The 18,131-nt window shown below is 35.0% G+C and overlaps 1 protein-coding gene and 1 pseudogene across 1 annotated transcript; both read right to left on the bottom strand.

Moving 5' to 3' along the window:
* Positions 1-3,485: 3,485 nt before the first annotated feature.
* Positions 3,486-4,181, bottom strand: LOC113736062 (ATP synthase subunit d, mitochondrial-like). The gene has a single exon (XM_027263013.2). It carries the CDS (start codon positions 4,167-4,169, stop codon positions 3,663-3,665), a length of 507 nt encoding a protein of 168 aa, XP_027118814.1. The 5' UTR covers positions 4,170-4,181; the 3' UTR covers positions 3,486-3,662.
* A 5,858-nt stretch (positions 4,182-10,039) lies between these two features.
* LOC113735865 (gibberellin 20 oxidase 1-D-like) lies at positions 10,040-17,202 on the bottom strand (annotated as a pseudogene).
* Between the last annotated feature and the right edge of the window lie 929 nt (positions 17,203-18,131).

Below are 18,131 nucleotides of genomic sequence, written 5' to 3' on the forward strand. Positions count from 1 at the left end.
TCACTGAAGGCCCGTGTAAAAATACATAGTGACGACCCTAAAAGTCGTCACTAAATAGGACTATTTTGAAACAACTGATATCGTCAATAATTGTTGTACTTTTAGTGATGACATAATATCTTGTCAATGATGTACAAATCAATGTCGTCACTAAAACTAATTCATAGTTGTCATTGGTATAGACTAATTATTGACAATTTTTGTCATCACTAAACACTTTTTAATTCTATGACAACAGGTTGTTATCAATGGAGAATTCTGATTCAGTGACAACACTTTATCACCATGAAATTTGAAGATTTTCCTGCTACAATTATATCTAAAAATGAAAAATAATATATCTTACATGCCATTAAAAAACAAATAAAAGTTGAAACTGCATTAGAAGCTGCATGCCAATATACCACAAATTATCTCCAAATCTTATATAAGTTCTACATCACAAAATAAATGTTTCGATAAGGGGTCTAGGCATCCCAAATTTTACATCAAATTAAGGTCATTTTACAAAAGACTACTGAAATAAAGAAATAGAAAACTCGTAAGTGAGCTGCATGAACAAAAGACATATTCATCTCCAATGTCGGTCAATCAAAGGCATGGACTCTAGTGTTGGAAATTTCAGTAATATTCATTGATCTTCCAAAAAGGTTGAATGAACAGCCATTTTCTGTATTAAGGAAGAAAACTAAGTAGTAAATATGGAGACGAGCAAAACATCAAAGTAAAAGTAACTTTGATTAGCTTATCTACCCAAAAATGCAGTTGATTCACATGAACATAACAAATTAAGTACATAATAAATCATTGTTAATCAATTGGCTATGTACATAGCTTCAATTCAAGTAAAGTTCATTGCAAAAGGCTATTGAAACAATATAGTTTTGGCAAAAGCCATATTTTACTATCTCCTTATAAGAGGCTTCCAGGCAAGTTGCTTGCAACATAGTACAAGTGATCAGCCGCATATTAAGTAGATATAAGCAATGAGAGAAACCATCAATTTTCCTATCCACTTTCCCACAAATAAGCACATAAATATTTGTCTTATATCTAACTGCTGTTTCTAAGCGAAGAGTACACAATTAGCAATCAAGGTTTACAATAGGTAATCAATACTCTTGACCAATATACGGGCCATATAGAATAGTACATTTTCATATACAACAGCATATTTTCAGAATTGATTTGGAAGAGCAAATTATAATTGGCCACGACAAAAAACCAAAGAAAGAAAAGAAACAAAATTAAAGAAGAAAGGCATTTTCATATATGAAAATAGGGCCAATAGATGACATCGACTTTCATCTATTTATCTACAGAATTTGATCAACATAGTAAACCACCAGGATGCTTTACATCAAAGTAGATAGTGTTGGAAAATTTTCACAGCAAGTTTAACAAAGGAAATTTGAATCAAGAACAATCTGGACATATAGTCTGGTCATATGTTTATGGACATCCATCACATTTAAAGGCCTTCATTCATCAGACATATCCCAAAGGAGAGGCTATTTCAAGGTCATACATACTATTAGAGACATCGAGATAACAATTATAAAAACTTCCAAACTTGTAGCAAATGATATCAGCTTATATCATTAATCTCTAAGTAATTCACCCAGTCGTACGAATCTAATCATAGTTTCTACAACCATGAGGCAAATTTTAGTAAAGACAAAAGCGAGGCTAATTCAAACGCATGTATGAGAAAGATTGTTTACCATTTATCATTGCCAGATATACTCTCATTGCCTTACTTCCTAAACTGCAATTCAACTTTTACAGCCTTAAGAAGGTCTTGCATTTCAATTTGTTGGTTTTGCATTTCAGCTTGCTGGTTCTCCAACCTTTGCATAAGTTGCTGTTGAGTTTGGACTTGAATTTCCAACTCTGCTAAGCGCTTTTCAGCCTGTTCAGCTCTTTTCTTGAATTCATCTATCTCCGCCAGTTTTTATGCAATTAAGCTAGCTTTGGAGGGACCACGACCACCTACATATCCAGTTACACACCCGGTTACTACAATACATATGTCTTCTTCAGTCCTAGCCGCACCACTAGCTTGAGATTCCAACTGCAGCTCCTTCATCTTGCTCTACAAGCACAGATTTATGAAGTTCATGTGTATTGGAGATGTGAAACAATGATATTGAAGCTAAAAGTGGTATTTTTCTTACTGAGTTTTGAGTTGAGTGTCGTCAATCATTGCATTCTTCTTCCTACTAAAATGAGTCATGTCATTTAGTTAGATTGGTCCAATTAACCTTCCTTCTTTTGCTTCCTGTAGCACAGCAATAGTTAATGAACCAGACTTGCAATATAAAAGACTAGCTAGTATATTTAATTACTCGTTCAGCTTTATGCTGTAGAAAAGATTTTGTTCCAGCTGTATGAGCAGTTTTTTGTTTTGATCTATTTATCTTATTTCACTCACTTATCACCTACACTTGTGATTTCAAACCTTCATCAAAATAACAAAGACATATCGAGATTGAAGTATGCTAAATGATCGAATATGTCCCAGTACCTTAAATTCTGGACTACAAAAGTAGTCGCACAAGTACAACCAATCAGATTCTTCAACGTATTCAGGACAATTAGGATATGGAAGCTTACAATTAGGATCCTTATCTTAAAAAGCAAAGCTAATAAATTCATTGACTCCATCTAAATATTTAGGATCTAGGTAATTCTTAATTGACATCCAGCTCCTATCCATATTTATGCAGCCCTTTATCCTAACATCAAGAATATGAACATATAATATTATACTGAAGACAGAGCACTATGTATGGAAACTTAAATTTGCCAAATACCAACAATGAAAATCCAATCAAATAAAACACATTTTCACTAAAGTCCATGTCAGGTACAAATAACAACAATTCATTAAAAACAACATAGATTATGTACCATTACAAAAGATGCAAAAGAAAGCTCCAAGTAATTTAAGCCATTCCTAAAATTATACTTCTCAAACTATACAACATCAACTCCCAAGTCTGAAAAAGAATAACCAAAGCAGATTTCTAGTCATGAACAACCCCTCCATATGACACATACCTAGCCTACTCAATCATATTCAATTTGAGGAGGAAAAAAACTGGGTCAAATCAAGCACATAACATCACATATGTTCCTATTCTGCATACCCATACAAAAGCCCCAATTAGCTTGTTAGATAAACTAAACCAACCCCAAAAACTAGTGGCAAAACACATCTAATTTAATGTTTTCTAAGTTTGTTGGATAGGTTTGTCTAATGAGGAAAAGAAGCAGAAAGTGTGATCAACATTTTACACTACCAACGACAACAACCAGAATTTTCCAACCGCTAGTGAATTTTTGTTCAATTCTCCACCTACCAAGTGCAGCCGTAACTGGGTTTTGTACAAAAATAGTTTTTTTTAGGCCGAGAAACAGTAGTGTAGTGCTTATGAACAATCACTACGTCATCCATATACACAATGTGTAAAAAGCAGAAAGCAATCGCACGAAAGATGCATTATCTAAATTTGGAGAACCACACTTTTTCGAGTACAAAATACATCTTCAGTAGACATTCTTCAAATGCTCAAGTAATAATAAGCCGATTTGTTTTTCTTTTTATTCCTAAGGATGAAGTCAAAAGGCTTAAGCAGAAGCTGAGTCTCCAATCAATTCTAGTATCCCCAGTAGTCGTTGCGGATTTCATCATCAAACTTCTTCCTGAGTTCTGGGTGCTTCTCATAGTACTCGTCTGCTGTCATGGTACTGAGTTTCTTCTTCAGCTCTTGAAATTCAACAAGTTCCTTCTCCAGTCTTTCAGACTTTTTGGGTGATTGTTGCTCAGCTTCTTTGAGCTCTACCAACAAAGCATCAAATTTTGGCTTGTACTCCGGTGTAACTGTATCAACGTATTTTGGAATCCCAACGCTCTCATATGCCTCTTTGTACATATCAACCAATTTAGATCCAATCCCCTTTCTATAAAATTCCCAGTCTATGGGCTCTGGTTCCTGGCTGAATTTAGTTTGCAACTGGGAATTGACTTCATCAAAAGTACGGCGGAGATTGGCGAACTCCTTGCGAGCCTCATCTGAGACGACGAACTTCGCCATGCCTTCCCAATCGATGGTCTTCCCGGCCTTGAAAGTCACATCGGCTATCTTCTTCGCCACTCCGCTCATTTTTCACACACTTTCACATACTACCGATGCGGACTATAACTCACTAATTCTCTCCGATTCAGCCATAAAAAAGTGCAGAGATTGGAAAATTTTTACAAAAAATAGTTGCGAAGCAGCAAGTCCTTCCCAAGTGGGCCAAGAAGTAGAGGATACAATTAATCTAGGGGATTCACGATAACTAGGCAAAAATTTTTCTCTAATTTTTTCCCTAAGTTAAAATTTCAGGGAATGAAAAGATTAATCATGTAAATAACCATAAAATTACACACTCAATGCAGGTTCAACAAGAATGCAGGTAGAAATTTTCAGAAAATAAACAAAAAACAAGCGTAGGGCCAAAATATTTGCAAATTATCTTAGAGACAAAGAAAAGAGGGAAAGAACTAACCTTTGCTACAGAGACTTGGAGAATTACTTGGTCGTCAATGCCAAAAAGCCACGGTACTTCACTGGTCTTCAATCATCAGAGAGATCGAGAATGCAGTGGAGGTGGAGGTAGAGGTGGAAGTGGAGGTGGAGGTACAGGTGAGTGCGGGCGTCTGACGGTCTGAGTAAAAGTGAGGTGATTTGTGAGAGTCCGAGAGAGAGTTCAACACTTAGAAAAGTTTTTGTTTTGCATCTACATGGTATAAGAGACTTAAACAAATTTGCACCTCTTTTTTTGGCTTGAATTTTAAAATTTGCGCCACTTTGATTTTGTCTTGAATTTTAACTAGATTTGGACATCATAATTCCCCCCTTTTTACACAAGAAAAATTTGTGAAATTTTGTCTTTTATAATTGTATTTGAAATGTAGATTTCATTTTTATTCATTATTTTTGTGTCACAATTTTAAAAATTTTAGTATGATTAAAAATTTGAGTATGAGTGGCAAAATTTTAAATAGGTTGCCATTAATTTTTAGTAGATTTTAAACAGAGCATATTCAATTAACAAAGCACATTTTAAATAGCGCACATTCAATTAACATCCAATACAAAACTTCAATATTAATCCATTATCTTCAAATAAGAAAAAAAATGCACAATTAAACCAATTCATAAAGTGTATTAGTTAATTAACTATGGAGTTTAGGTTTTATCCACTTCGATAACTAGTTCAATTTGAAAACTCTTATTTATATTCATATCAAATTAACGAATAATCATTCTAAGTTAAGCAGTCACAAGTTTATTTACGCTAATGATTTTTATTTTTTAATTATTTTTTATTCTAATGAAGTTATTACATATACAAGAAAATTAAACTAATAAGGAGGCTCATAACTATATAACAGTTATAAATCGTTAGAGAAAACATAATGATTACAAAAAATTAGCAGTAATAGTTACAAAAAGTCATAAATATTTTAAATCAAACAGTGACAAAACTAGGTTGTCACTAACGGCTATATAATGTTATCAATGACAACAATTGCAAAGTTGTCAACGAAAGGGTTATTAATATTGACGACTTTTAGAAAGTCATCACTATTGCAGTTCCCGCCCTCTCCATGACTCCTGGCGGGAATCAAATTGTGACGACAATGCAAGATCGTCACTGATGTGTTGACTCCCTTAACTCAATTGTGACAACTTTCTGTATTGTGGTTAAAAGACCCCATTCTGTGACGATTTGTTTTCGTCACTGATAAATATTGTCACTAATGACCAAATTTCTTGTAGTGTTTTAAAGCATTTGAGTATTTTGATTTTTGGTATATGTACACACACACACACATAATATATGCATGCTAATACATATATACATAATACACATGCATATATATACATATACATATACATATATATACAAACATACGAACATATATATGTGTGTATGCGTGTGTGTGTGTGTGATCGAAAAGGTTTTTTTTTTTTGTTTTCGAAAAATTTCCGTTTAAGTAGGAACCAGCAGCTCAAAAGTCTTGATATTTGCAATTATAGGCCGCAAGGAAATATTTTTGTGTGATAATGTTAATCCACGATGATCTTCGTCAGGAGGCATAGCATAATGATAACAATTCAACTATTTAAAACATGTGACCTTCTATTTTATCTTTTAGGGAACAAGATTAGATATTGACCGGTGTCTTCTTTCGTTAAAGTGTATGCAATTTAGCAACAGAAGCAAATTTGACCTGACTACTTCTTCTTTTCTTTTTTGGAATTTTGTCGTCGCTTATGGATGCATAATAAATGAGCCCTTAAACTATTATGGAATTTGACTATATTTTGTCATCTCAAGCAACCTTTTCTTGAATTTGGCAACATCTGAAACTTTCTCAATTTTCGCAGGTAAGGCATCATCCAGTTTTGAGAGTTCATAGGTACTTTTAACTTTACGAGTGAGTACAGATTGAGCTCTCTAAGTCAAGAATGTGACAGCCCCACCTTCCCCTAAGATGAACCAGAGGGGTTAGCGGACTGCCTGCCCATCTCTCGCCAGGACTAACAGTTCGGTATAGAGCGAGCTAATACGTTCCGGAACTTACCAACGCGATTAAACAAATCAAAATGCCAAAATAAAAAAAATGAAAACCGAAGTCGGCTACGAATAGTAACCGACCCGTCAAAATCCAACCAAATATCAAGCAAACATTCACATCTTGAAACTTAGCATTTACAAGCCAAAATGGCATACAAAAGTATTCAAAAGTGGATACATGTCTGGTTTGCCAAATCAAAAGAGAAACGGTCCCAAAAGTACATTTAGGGTTTCAATAAATGAGCTATACAAAAGATATGTCCAACTAGCTCAATTCGGCAACCAAATATCAATTGCAATCCAAAAGTATTTATTTTCCTGTAAGGAAAACAAAAGGAATAGAGTGAGCTAATTGCCCAGTGAGATAATACTACTCCAGCAACCAAGTTCATAGGTGCATCAAGCTTTTCAATCCAATTCATCAAAAGTAAATAAAGACACACATCAATAAGGATGATAAAAGGATACGGGCGGCTCTCAAGAGCCCTTTTCCTCGTTTGCATTCTTGATCGGATCTCATTGACTCTCCGTCAATGTTAAAAAGTAACCAACCGTAGACTTCACTTTACTTCCATCCCTTCCACCTAACATTCCCCTACCGGGCCTGAACTCCAAACACTTGCACTATGGTATTACTCGAGTATACCGGAATCGAGAGTCTCTCATACTACAAGATTCCATAACAGTCCCCAAGGTTCATTAATTGGCACGACCAAGCCCTTGCCGATTCGATTCAATCAACTACCAATGGAGTTGAGCTCAATGGTAACAATCATGGTCGTTGGATACTCGTCCAAACGACACCAAATCAAGTACTTTCATTTCATGTAACATTCAAATAACATGATAAGCAATAGGTGAGAGTGATAAAGTACGCTCTCACTTCCATCATTTAACATTCAACGCATCAAGTACAAGTATCAAAGCCATATAGTATCACACAAGTGAGTAGTACACTCACCAAGCTTGCAAATGAGGTTTCATGCACTTCCGTCAAAAGAACGTTGTGTACCACCGTCACGCCCTAAAACAAGCAAACAAGTACAATGAGACTCGATAACGAGTCATAAACCAATGCCAAACACAACCCCAATAGGGTTCCATAAGCATATACAAGCATTAGGGAAAACCAGAAAATCCGGAAATGGAATTAGTTTTAGCCCTGAAAAAAATAGTTTTTGGCCTCATTTTACGGTAATGGCACCAAAGGCACTATGATTATCAGATGAAGGTACAAGACCCACCGTTTCGAAGCTAAAAGATAGGGCTACAATATTACAGAAGGTCACTCAGCCTAGTTTTGAGTGTAACCAGGTTAAATATGCAATCTACTACACCAGAATCGGAAAAACAGATTCACAAAACGCATTCTGGTGTAAACAGCATAAATCAGCCTACTTAAGTCCAAATCCAGAAATTCCAAAGCCATCCGAAAGCTTAGAAACAGGTCTACATTTCCTCAGAAGACCTCAACAACAAATTCCGAAGCAATACCAACCAAAACATCCAATTACAGGCGCAATTCTTACATTCGGGTAAAACCAGGACAGTAAGGGTAATTTCAACTTTTCCCAAGCTACGCTAGTCCGATTAACCTGAAATTTTGTAGGCACTCCTAAAATGTCATTCCCTACAACTTTCATGTTTTAACTTAAAGCCAATTCAGCCTCTAACCATGAGCTACAAAACCAGGCAGAATGTATAACTTTGAAACCCTAGTTTTTCAATTTTCTTCCAAACAGAAATTTCTTGCAATTAACCACTTTTTCCACCTTCTAGATTCCTCAAATATCATTTCCAATCATCATACATGGCCACATAATCATATTCATATTAAAACAGAAAAATCCCCAATAATTACAAAACTTCATCAATTCAACCACAAATCAAGATATAATCCATAAAATTGCATCTTATACTACCACTAATCATGGATTTAACATCATTAGAGGGAGGAGAGTGGTTCTTCATAACTCACCTTAGAAACAAGAGAGAGAGAGCAACAAATCCTCTTAGCTTTCCAAACAACTCTACCAAACCCCACACAAACACTCACTTAAGGTTTTCTATGGAACAAAAGTAAGATTAAGTGGTTGTTTTGATGAGTTGGAGCAAGATGGAATCAAGAACTTGGAGAGTTTCTTCCTTTCTTCTTGAGAGAGAGGGCCGGCCAAGATGGAGAGAAAAATGGTGAATTTTTGGTGATTTTTGTGATTTATTAGGTCAATTGGACAAAATGTGAATAGTGGTCTTACTTAAGACCAAATCCCATGGTGACACTTGTCATGACACTTGTCCCTCTCATTAATTTCATGCCTAACTTTTTTTGTCTTTCTCACACCTATGCACTTGGTACCTCTAAATATCTCATAACACTCGGTAAATTAAACCCAGTATCCAAAACTTAACCTAACTGGCCGAATTTTTCCGAACTTCTCGCACTAGCGGGTCCCATGTCCGATATATATACTCTTAATTTTAAAAACTATCCGATACTAGGAAAATCACATAAAAACTATATTTACTCATAAAATTTATCAGGAAAATTTTTCTAATAAAGAAAAGGCAGAAAACATGCCATTTACGCAGAAAACCCTAGAAAAATTATGAAGAAATTACGGGTTCTCACAAAGAATGGCCCTAAATGGATGCCAAAAGGCAAAATAGACAACTGTTCCTCTGAACAAGGAAAAGCTAAATTGTCAACATGAAAGCCATTAAAGCTCTTTATTCACGAAAATTGCATATTTCACTAGCTATCTCCGGTTAGACTCCTCTCCATTAATTGGAGAAGATTTTCTCTCCATTACGTCTAAAGAAATATAATTTTTGAAAAATAAGACCATCCATATTATATTTCCCGAGTTGGTTAAAGTATGTACAAAAGATGAAATTAAATTGATTAAATTTTAATGTTGGATCAAATTTTATAACTTTCACCGTAATTTTGATCCATTTTGCACTATCAAAATAGTTTATATAAATTGAATTATAAAATATTCATAAATGAGCTTAATTTTTGAGTACCTTGATCCATTTGTGGAAATAAAATTATTGACACAAACAGATTATAGTGAAAAACTTTACTTGTATAAATATAAAAAATAGATAAATGAAGAGAAAAATAAAAATAGATAAATGGAGAGAAAAATAATAGAGAAGATCTCATCCCCAATTGTCTCATATAGGAGTTTATTATAGTCTACGCTCCATAGTACAACACCAACTATATATAACTGCAATACAACCCTCCATCATCACAGGCATTGTGGTGGGTTGTTTTATTTCTAACTCTTTAAGAGGTTGATATCCATCTTTTTCTTTTAAGTTTCCTGTCACCGTGACCTAGAATTCTTAAGTGCAACACACTTGATTTTGTTTGCAAAGTAGTTGGCTTGACTAATTAAGTAGTCATTTTTTGAGCATCCCTTTGCTGTATCAGCCATTTCACAAAAGCGTCCAGGGTTTTCATATCAGCTCTGTAATGTTTCTGAATGAATTCAAGCAGCTCTAACCATGTAAAGTTTGGAAACATCCTTGGATTATCAGAAGATACCAATTCTTCTGGGGGGCATACAACCTTATCTATTCTTAGAGTTCGAGAGTTCACAATCGCCCTATGCAAGCAACTTTTGTAGATTCCATTTGAAAGAGCCTGAAAGACATTAGTCCCCAATAAGTATTTCAGTCCCGATGCAATTAACAAACCGAACATTTTGAGCAAAATCAACATTTTTTTCCTGAACAAACAAGAATTTTGAAAAGAACAATATAAGATAACAAACTTATTCTATTTCATTTTTTTCCTTTTTCAAAACAATCTTTTGAAGAAATCAAACATTCTAGATAAGACTCAAACAAAGCAGTAGATTAGACAAAGAAAGAGCTAACTGCAGTGACAACAACGGATTACTATACCGTAACTCACCATGAATGTGTCGCCAATATTGACGACGAAAGCTTCAGGGTCAAGAGGAACAGAGTGCCATTTTCCATTGACATACACTTCAAGGCCTCCAACATGATCCTGATGAAGAATTGTTAAGGATGTAGGGTCAGTGTGAGGGCCTGTTCCAAGAGTTAGATCAGGTTTTTGGCATGCAGGATAGTAGTTTAATCTCATTATTGAATCATTTCCTGCAAAGAATTCTCTAAAATGTTTCGCTTTTACTCCAAGACTGGTTCCCAAAAGCTCTGTAATTTTAAGAGACAGATTGCTCATAGTTTCACTGTACTTCTGGAACACCTTCCTAAAGACAAAGACAAGAAAAGGCAATCCATCATCAAAAGTAGGAAAGCAAAAAAAAAAAAAAATAGCTAGTGGCATGTATGCAATTTCTTACCCGGATTCTCTAAAATCTTCACCCATTCCATTCAAGAAGTAGCTTTCAACAATGTTTAGGGCTTGTTGAGCATCAGCACAATATCGAAAAGAGAGTGTTTGTGATGCCCCCACTTCTCCCAGGGGCGAACCCAAGGGTATCCGCGGGACGCCTGCCCAACTCACGCCAAGATTTGGTACAAATTCAATTCAAACTTAAGAATAACCAATTGATACTAAAAGTCGAAGATATAAAGGTAGGTCAATTTCTTAATAATCGTTCAAGTCTTACATCATAAGCTACCAAAATATCTTACATCCCAAAATATACAACTTTCAAAAGTTGTCTAAACAAATACATACAAAATTCTAATCAAAAGGGCCATCAAGTTGACATTTCCATAATTTCCTCCATTTCGGCTCCTGTTAAGGAAAACAAAACTAATGGGATGAGCTGACGCTCAATGAGGCCAAGAAAATCATGCAAGCAGGTAATTCAAGTAGCAATAAAACTGGTACGAGAGATAAAACTACAACATTCAAGCAATTCCCGAATATTCACAAAACACATTCAAGAAGGATACGAGAGCTCTTAGGAGCTCATTTCCACTTGCTTTTGCCAAAATCCAATCCAATAGTCCGTAGAACTTTACTTATTCCATTTATGATTCTGAGTCGAATGAGAGGTAACTCCCATCCGAATCGGTGATGGAATGTGAAATTGTCATTTAATTTATGTTGATTTTCCCTTTTATTTTACCCAAATATTGTTTTAATTGTCGGATTCTACTTATATTTGGTTAATGGTGCCAATTGTAGGAAAAGGAGTAAAACGTGATTAAAAGTGGCAAATTTTCCAGTTAATTTGATGGTGGTACATTCGGGACCTAAATTCAAAGCCAGAAAGTCGGGATTGATATTGGGCAGTTTTCTAATCCAAGTCAAATTTCTAATTTGTTAGCTATCGGGATTTTCCTTATTTCGCGGGATCATTCTCAAGAAAAAGGAGAGTTTTTAGGAAATTGAAGTGTAATAGGAAACTTTTTAGAAATTTGATTGGAAACCAATCAATAAAGGCAATTCGGCCACGGGAGATCAATTGGAGAAGGCCGGATCCCGCGTGATTAAGAGTTGGGGGCAGCAACAAATTCGGAGGAACAATTCGGCTGGGACTTAGGTCTTTGTACTTTTTCTTTTCAGCCGACTTTTACTTTTCTTCTTGGAACGAATTTGGGGAGAACAATTTTGCAAGTTTGAGATAGCTTTTTCGCATGGTTGTTCTCCATTAATGGAGGACAAACCTCCTACTTCTAGGCAAGGGGACAACTGAAGACTTGGTTCAACAATTACTGTGAGATCGAAATTATTTTAATCGCATCCTCATTTATTGGTATTTATATATTTCTTGTTTCTAATTGTTATAGCCCTTGTGTATGATTGATTAGTGCGCAATAATTAATTGTTCATATAGGCTATTTTGCTAAATAGGAGTAATTGAATCCGTAATTGTTCGTTATCTCTATCTCAGTAGCAACTGGCGTAATTGAGTTTATGTCAGGGAAACGTATGATTTAATTTAAACAAACCCTCGTAGCATGTTTGTTGGTTAGGATTGGGCCTTTTTAATTATTAATGCAATCTAAAAATTAAATCCTACGGTCGTACCTAGGGTTGTTTTTGGGTTAGAGAAATAGTTAACAGTCGTACCTTGACTATCGAGAAATTAAGGAAGGGTTGGTTGTTTATCGCGTGTATGACAACTATAACTGATCTATTAATAAATGTGGAATTACCTATGCATCAATGATCAGTGCATGAACCATTTCTGAAGTGTATCCTTGGCTAGAATTCTCCCAATTATTTCTGTCAATTAATTATTTTCTGCATTTAATTTATTTAGTTAACATTTAATCCCAAAACCCCCCATTGATCTTGACTTGAAAAGAAACAAATTTCTCGCTAGTCCCCGAGGAGACGACCCTACTTACCACTGTCTACTAGTTAGTGAATTCAGTTAAATAATTAATTCAAGTATATCGGATTAAGCAAACTCTTCGGGAACAGGGTGAATCAAGTAACCCATTGCACACCTAGAGTCCCTGCTCTAGTACTAGAATTGATTATTGACTGCTTCAGGTGGTAGTTAGGTTTTATTTATTATTATTGCACAGGTTCGGCACCTGTCAATCGGTGTGGTACATACTATCGCTCGGTGGTCGATTACACGTTTATGATTCTGAGTCGAATGAGAAGTATCTCCCACCCAAATTGGTGTGGTACATACTATCGCTCACTGGTCGATGAGACATCGCTCCAATCGACTTATGCTTTGCTTATAGTTCTGAGTCGAATGAAAGGTACCTCCCACCCAAATTGGTGTGGTATATACTGTCGCCCAATAGTCGATGAGACATCGCTCCAATCGACTTAGGATGGTTTATGGTTTTGAGATGACATGAGAGGTACCTCCCACCCGGATCGGTGTGGTACATGCTATCGCTCAGAAAATCGATCATTTATTTAGGGTTTTGAGCCGACATGAGAGGTACCTCCCACTCGAATCGGTGTGGTACATGCTATCACTCAGAGACCCGATTATACGATTATAATTATAAGGGTTGATGACATTCAGTCCAATCGACAAATACCGTTATAGGCTGATGAGTGCACTCCAATTGGCAGTCATACAGTTCAATTATGAATCGAGGAGATTCACTCCAATGACATATACAACCATAGCATATAATGCAATTCAATTCAGGCAATTCAATTACAATTCATTTTATTGAGAACGCATTCGATAAAGTACACCCTCGACTCAGCAGTTATAACCCATCCATTTCATAATGAGCAATTCACATAAATTCCAAATATTCATGCACTTGACACTCACCAATTGAAATAGGAGAGTAAGTGCGTAAACAAGCCTTTACGTGTTCCCTTCGAGATCCTCTTGAAGGTCTCCTTCAGCACCTGAGCAAACAATAGTTGTCTATTACACACTATCACTTAAAACCCCTAATTTTCAAGGAAGATTGCACTCTCGTACAATCTAAGAAAACGTCACGAAAATGACTCTTAATTTCTTATAAATCGAGACTCAAAAGTGGGGTTTAAATATACAAGAAAATTTCAATTTTCATATTTGAAATCGTTGGACGGAAACGAGTAGGTATAAATCATTTTTTTTTCAAACGAACAGTCGAAGATGGACTGTTGAAGCCATGTCACAATCCGACCAAAAATTGGCCGGATATCCAGGAGGATTGTCAGCCGGATTCAAGCCAGTGAGGATCCAAAATTTTTTCAATTTTCACCACCAATCCAGCCAACTATCCAGCCAAGAACTGGCCGGATATACGGCCGGATTCTTTGAAAATGATTCCTGCGCGAAAATTTTTCAAAAGACTAGAAATTATCGAATTTAGGGGCATTCTTGGAAAAATCATAACTCACTCTCTGAAAGTCCAAAATTGGAAAATTTGGTACCGTTAGAAACTAATTCGAAAATACTAAAAGTTCCTAGAAGACACCTTTCCATGATTCCACATAGAAGATATTCAAAATTTGGCTCAAAGTGGCTATTTTGGAATGCCAAGACAGATTTGGGTTGATTTTCAGCAAAGTTTGGAAATTCGGCAAATGCACACAATGTGAACTAGCCTCTGAAATTTGGAACTCAATTAGAGTTACAATCAAAGTTTTCAACACAACAAGCGGAACAAGAAATGGAGTTTTGGGCACCAAGATATGGTAGCTCAAAGTTGCTGCAAAAGTGAAACTGTTAAGCAAATTTCAGGTTTAAATCACGTACTTCGGGACTTTGTTTGAGCTTCGAAATGGACTCGGAATGGCACCAAATTTGGTAATTATACTACCATATAAGGGCTATTCCTCTGTCAAATTTCATAGAAAAATACGTACGGGAAGTCGGTTAACAAAATCATCAAAGCTCCAAGAACTTCCAAGACAAAACTGCCTTGTGGTTCCGTTTTCCGTTTTCAAAACGTTTGGCCAACAAAATGTATCAAACACGGTCCATTTATGTAGACAATGTCTAAGAAACATTCAAGATACATTTGTTAGATGATCAACACCAAGAATTTCAAAACAACAAGTCCCAATCAAGATTTAGGCATTCACTAGTCAAAAGAGGGTTTTCAACCACTGAATCAGTTTCGAACTTCGGCCACAACTCGCTCAATTCAACTTGGAATTGAGCATGGTTGGTGGCGTTGGAAGTTAAATTCATTAATCTAAAATTTCACAGAAGGAATTATTTTTAAAATCTGTCTACAACTAGCCCATATTCGAGCATCAAATTGCAGCTCATGACCTGCACTCCAGTGAATCAGCGAAACAGAGCAGTCATGTTCAAATGATTGGTATGGTTCACTCAGGTGGAATCAGGGCATGTATTTTATACCATTGGAAAATTGGAATTGTCTAGTTTCTAATGCCACTGACGGCACTTGATTTTGACATCGGAATAAAAAGTTTTGACCGAAACAAAAACACTGCCAGAGTAATACGGGACTCATTTCCAGCTTTGACAAATTTTCGAAAACTCAACATTTAATCATCCAAATCACGTAATTTTTTGTGAAAACCTTCCACACAACCCCCACAACATGTATACATTATCAAAAAGTCAATTGAACCACAAAAAAATGCACTAAGGGTCACGGCAATAACAAGGGCAGATTTGTCACTTTTGCTCAACTCTCTCCTTTTGAGTTTTCCTTCACAACCCAACGTATTTCCACTAGATTAAGCACTAATCCAACATAAATAGCATCATATATCATCAAATCAGTCCATCAAGCCATTGTAGGATTTCATAGAGGCCACACACCAAATTTCCAATATAAATAAAGCTACCCACATGAATATATGAGCTTCTAAGTGCAATATAACTTCCATAAGTCAAGATTTGAGAGGTTGGTCATCACTTACTTTCTTAGATGATCAAGGCAGAAATTTTGGTCCTTTTAGCTCAAGAAAAACCGTGAGAGCAAGCCCCTTTTCCTAGCTTGAGGTGATCTCCAAGTGGTTAGCAAAGTGTATATGAATTTTGAGGTGATTTGGTGAAGATTTGAAGCAAGGATTGATGAAGGAAAATGAAGAACTTTGGTTGTTTATCTCCTTGGATGGCCAGCTGTCTTAGAGCAAGAGAGAGAGAGGTTTTGGCTGCAAATGAAGCTTCCAAGAGAAGCTAAAATGTGTGGCTCTAAATTGGTTCAAAAGTCAACTCTCTCTCCCGCGCGTACGCGCGCGTTTCGTGCTCGATTCCTCTCGAGTTTGTTTCATTTGTGCACTAAACCTCTAATGCACTTGTATTTCTACTATTATTATTCACTCTTAATGGCTAAAAATAAGAGTCTACAGTCCCTAAATTAATCGCGCGCGCGAAAACGCGTACCTCCGATTTGTGCACGATAAAATGGAATTTCCACGAAATTCTTATAACGATAGTATCACTAACTAATAATTGAACACTTAAATATAAAAATACCTATTTCAAGACTAATGTGCAAGTCTCCAATTTTTCAAGTTTATTGTATTCTCGAATCGATTATTATCTCCAAACGCGTATTCACTATTTCACTTAACGAACTTTCAAAAATTAAATTTTGAAACGAGTCATTTTAAAAATATAAGTAAGTCATAGTTCCATGTATTTGGGTTTAAAAAGGTTGAAATAAAATATTCGAAGTAAACGGGCATTTAAATATTTAAATAAACCAGTAATAGGAATTTAAAATAAGTAAATTTGCAAATCCTCACAGTGTTTCTTTCCATGGAAGTTTGGAGGAGAACCTATTAGTGAAGCTACTAGCATAACCACAATGATCCCCAAGCTTTCTCTGGACTCTCTGCTTTTCTTGCAGTGGCCTATCAAAGAAGAAATCCAAGCACTTGTGGGCTGCTTTTAGGAGTTGCAAGTCCATCCCATGATTAACCACAAGAAAGGAACCATGTTCAAGACATGCCTACTTTACTAGCTTAGTTGTGGTGGAGACAGCGACAGGGTCCCCAGAGAGGAAGCCATTCAAATCTATACAAGGCACATGAAGCATTGGGGGAGGTTCAAGACAAGGCTTTTCCTCATCAGGCCATATGAACTCATGGGGAATGTCGGATTGATTTTGGAGAAAAGGTGCATCAAAGACAACTGACTTTTGTTCACCTTTGGTTTCATTTGTTGTTGGAGATGATGACAACTGATTTTTAGCACTAGCCATTGCCAAGTTAATATATTTGATTTTGGCAATTGGCAATTTGTGTTGCCTCTTTATATGTATGTATATATATATATAAGTTGATGGTAGGTAGAGGAGGCAATGTTACCATAACCACTCATCCACCCATATCTTTAGCTAATACGCAAAGATGGAAAGTAATAATAACTGATATGGATATCTATGGAAAGAAAATCTGGATTTAGGGGGCGTTTGGTAAAATGGTATCGGAATGAAGGAATGGAATAAACTCCATAGTTGGTATTTGGTTCACTGGAATGGGAATTGAAATCTTGGAATGATTTCTAAAAACTTGGCATCCCTCCATTCCTTAGTAAAAGGGTGGGTTTTGTCCAAAACCCAAGTGTGATTCCAAAATCTTTACCGATTACATAATATTTAGTATAATTAATATTTATATATTATAATATATACATAATTATAATATATTATAATTATAATATTAGTATATTATATAAATATATATTATAATTATTTAGTTAAATATAATTATATTTATATAATATATATTATAAATTTATTAATATTATATAATAATATATCTACAATATATATGTATATTTATAAACGCATATTATATGTGCATATAATTATAATATATACATGTATATAATATTAATAAATTATATAATTATAATTATATTTATTATTTTAAATATAATAATATATAATAATTACTATATCTAATATTAATATGCATTATATTTATATAAAATATTAATACAATTAATATTTATATATTATATATTTATATTATAACATTTATATAATTATAATTAATTATATATATAATATTTAATTTAATTAGTTACAAACTTATAATAATGATATTATTATATTATATAATTATATATTATAATTATTTAGTTAAATATAATTATACTTATATAATATATATTACAAGTTTATTA

This window comes from Coffea arabica, chromosome 3c (assembly GCF_036785885.1).
Source record: "Coffea arabica cultivar ET-39 chromosome 3c, Coffea Arabica ET-39 HiFi, whole genome shotgun sequence".
Classification (NCBI taxonomy): domain Eukaryota; kingdom Viridiplantae; phylum Streptophyta; class Magnoliopsida; order Gentianales; family Rubiaceae; genus Coffea; species Coffea arabica.

Excerpts from the sequence above, each read along its gene's own strand:
- LOC113736062 (XM_027263013.2), bottom strand. The coding sequence starts at position 4,169 with ATGAGCGGAGTGGCGAAGAAGATAGCCGATGTGACTTTCAAGGCCGGG.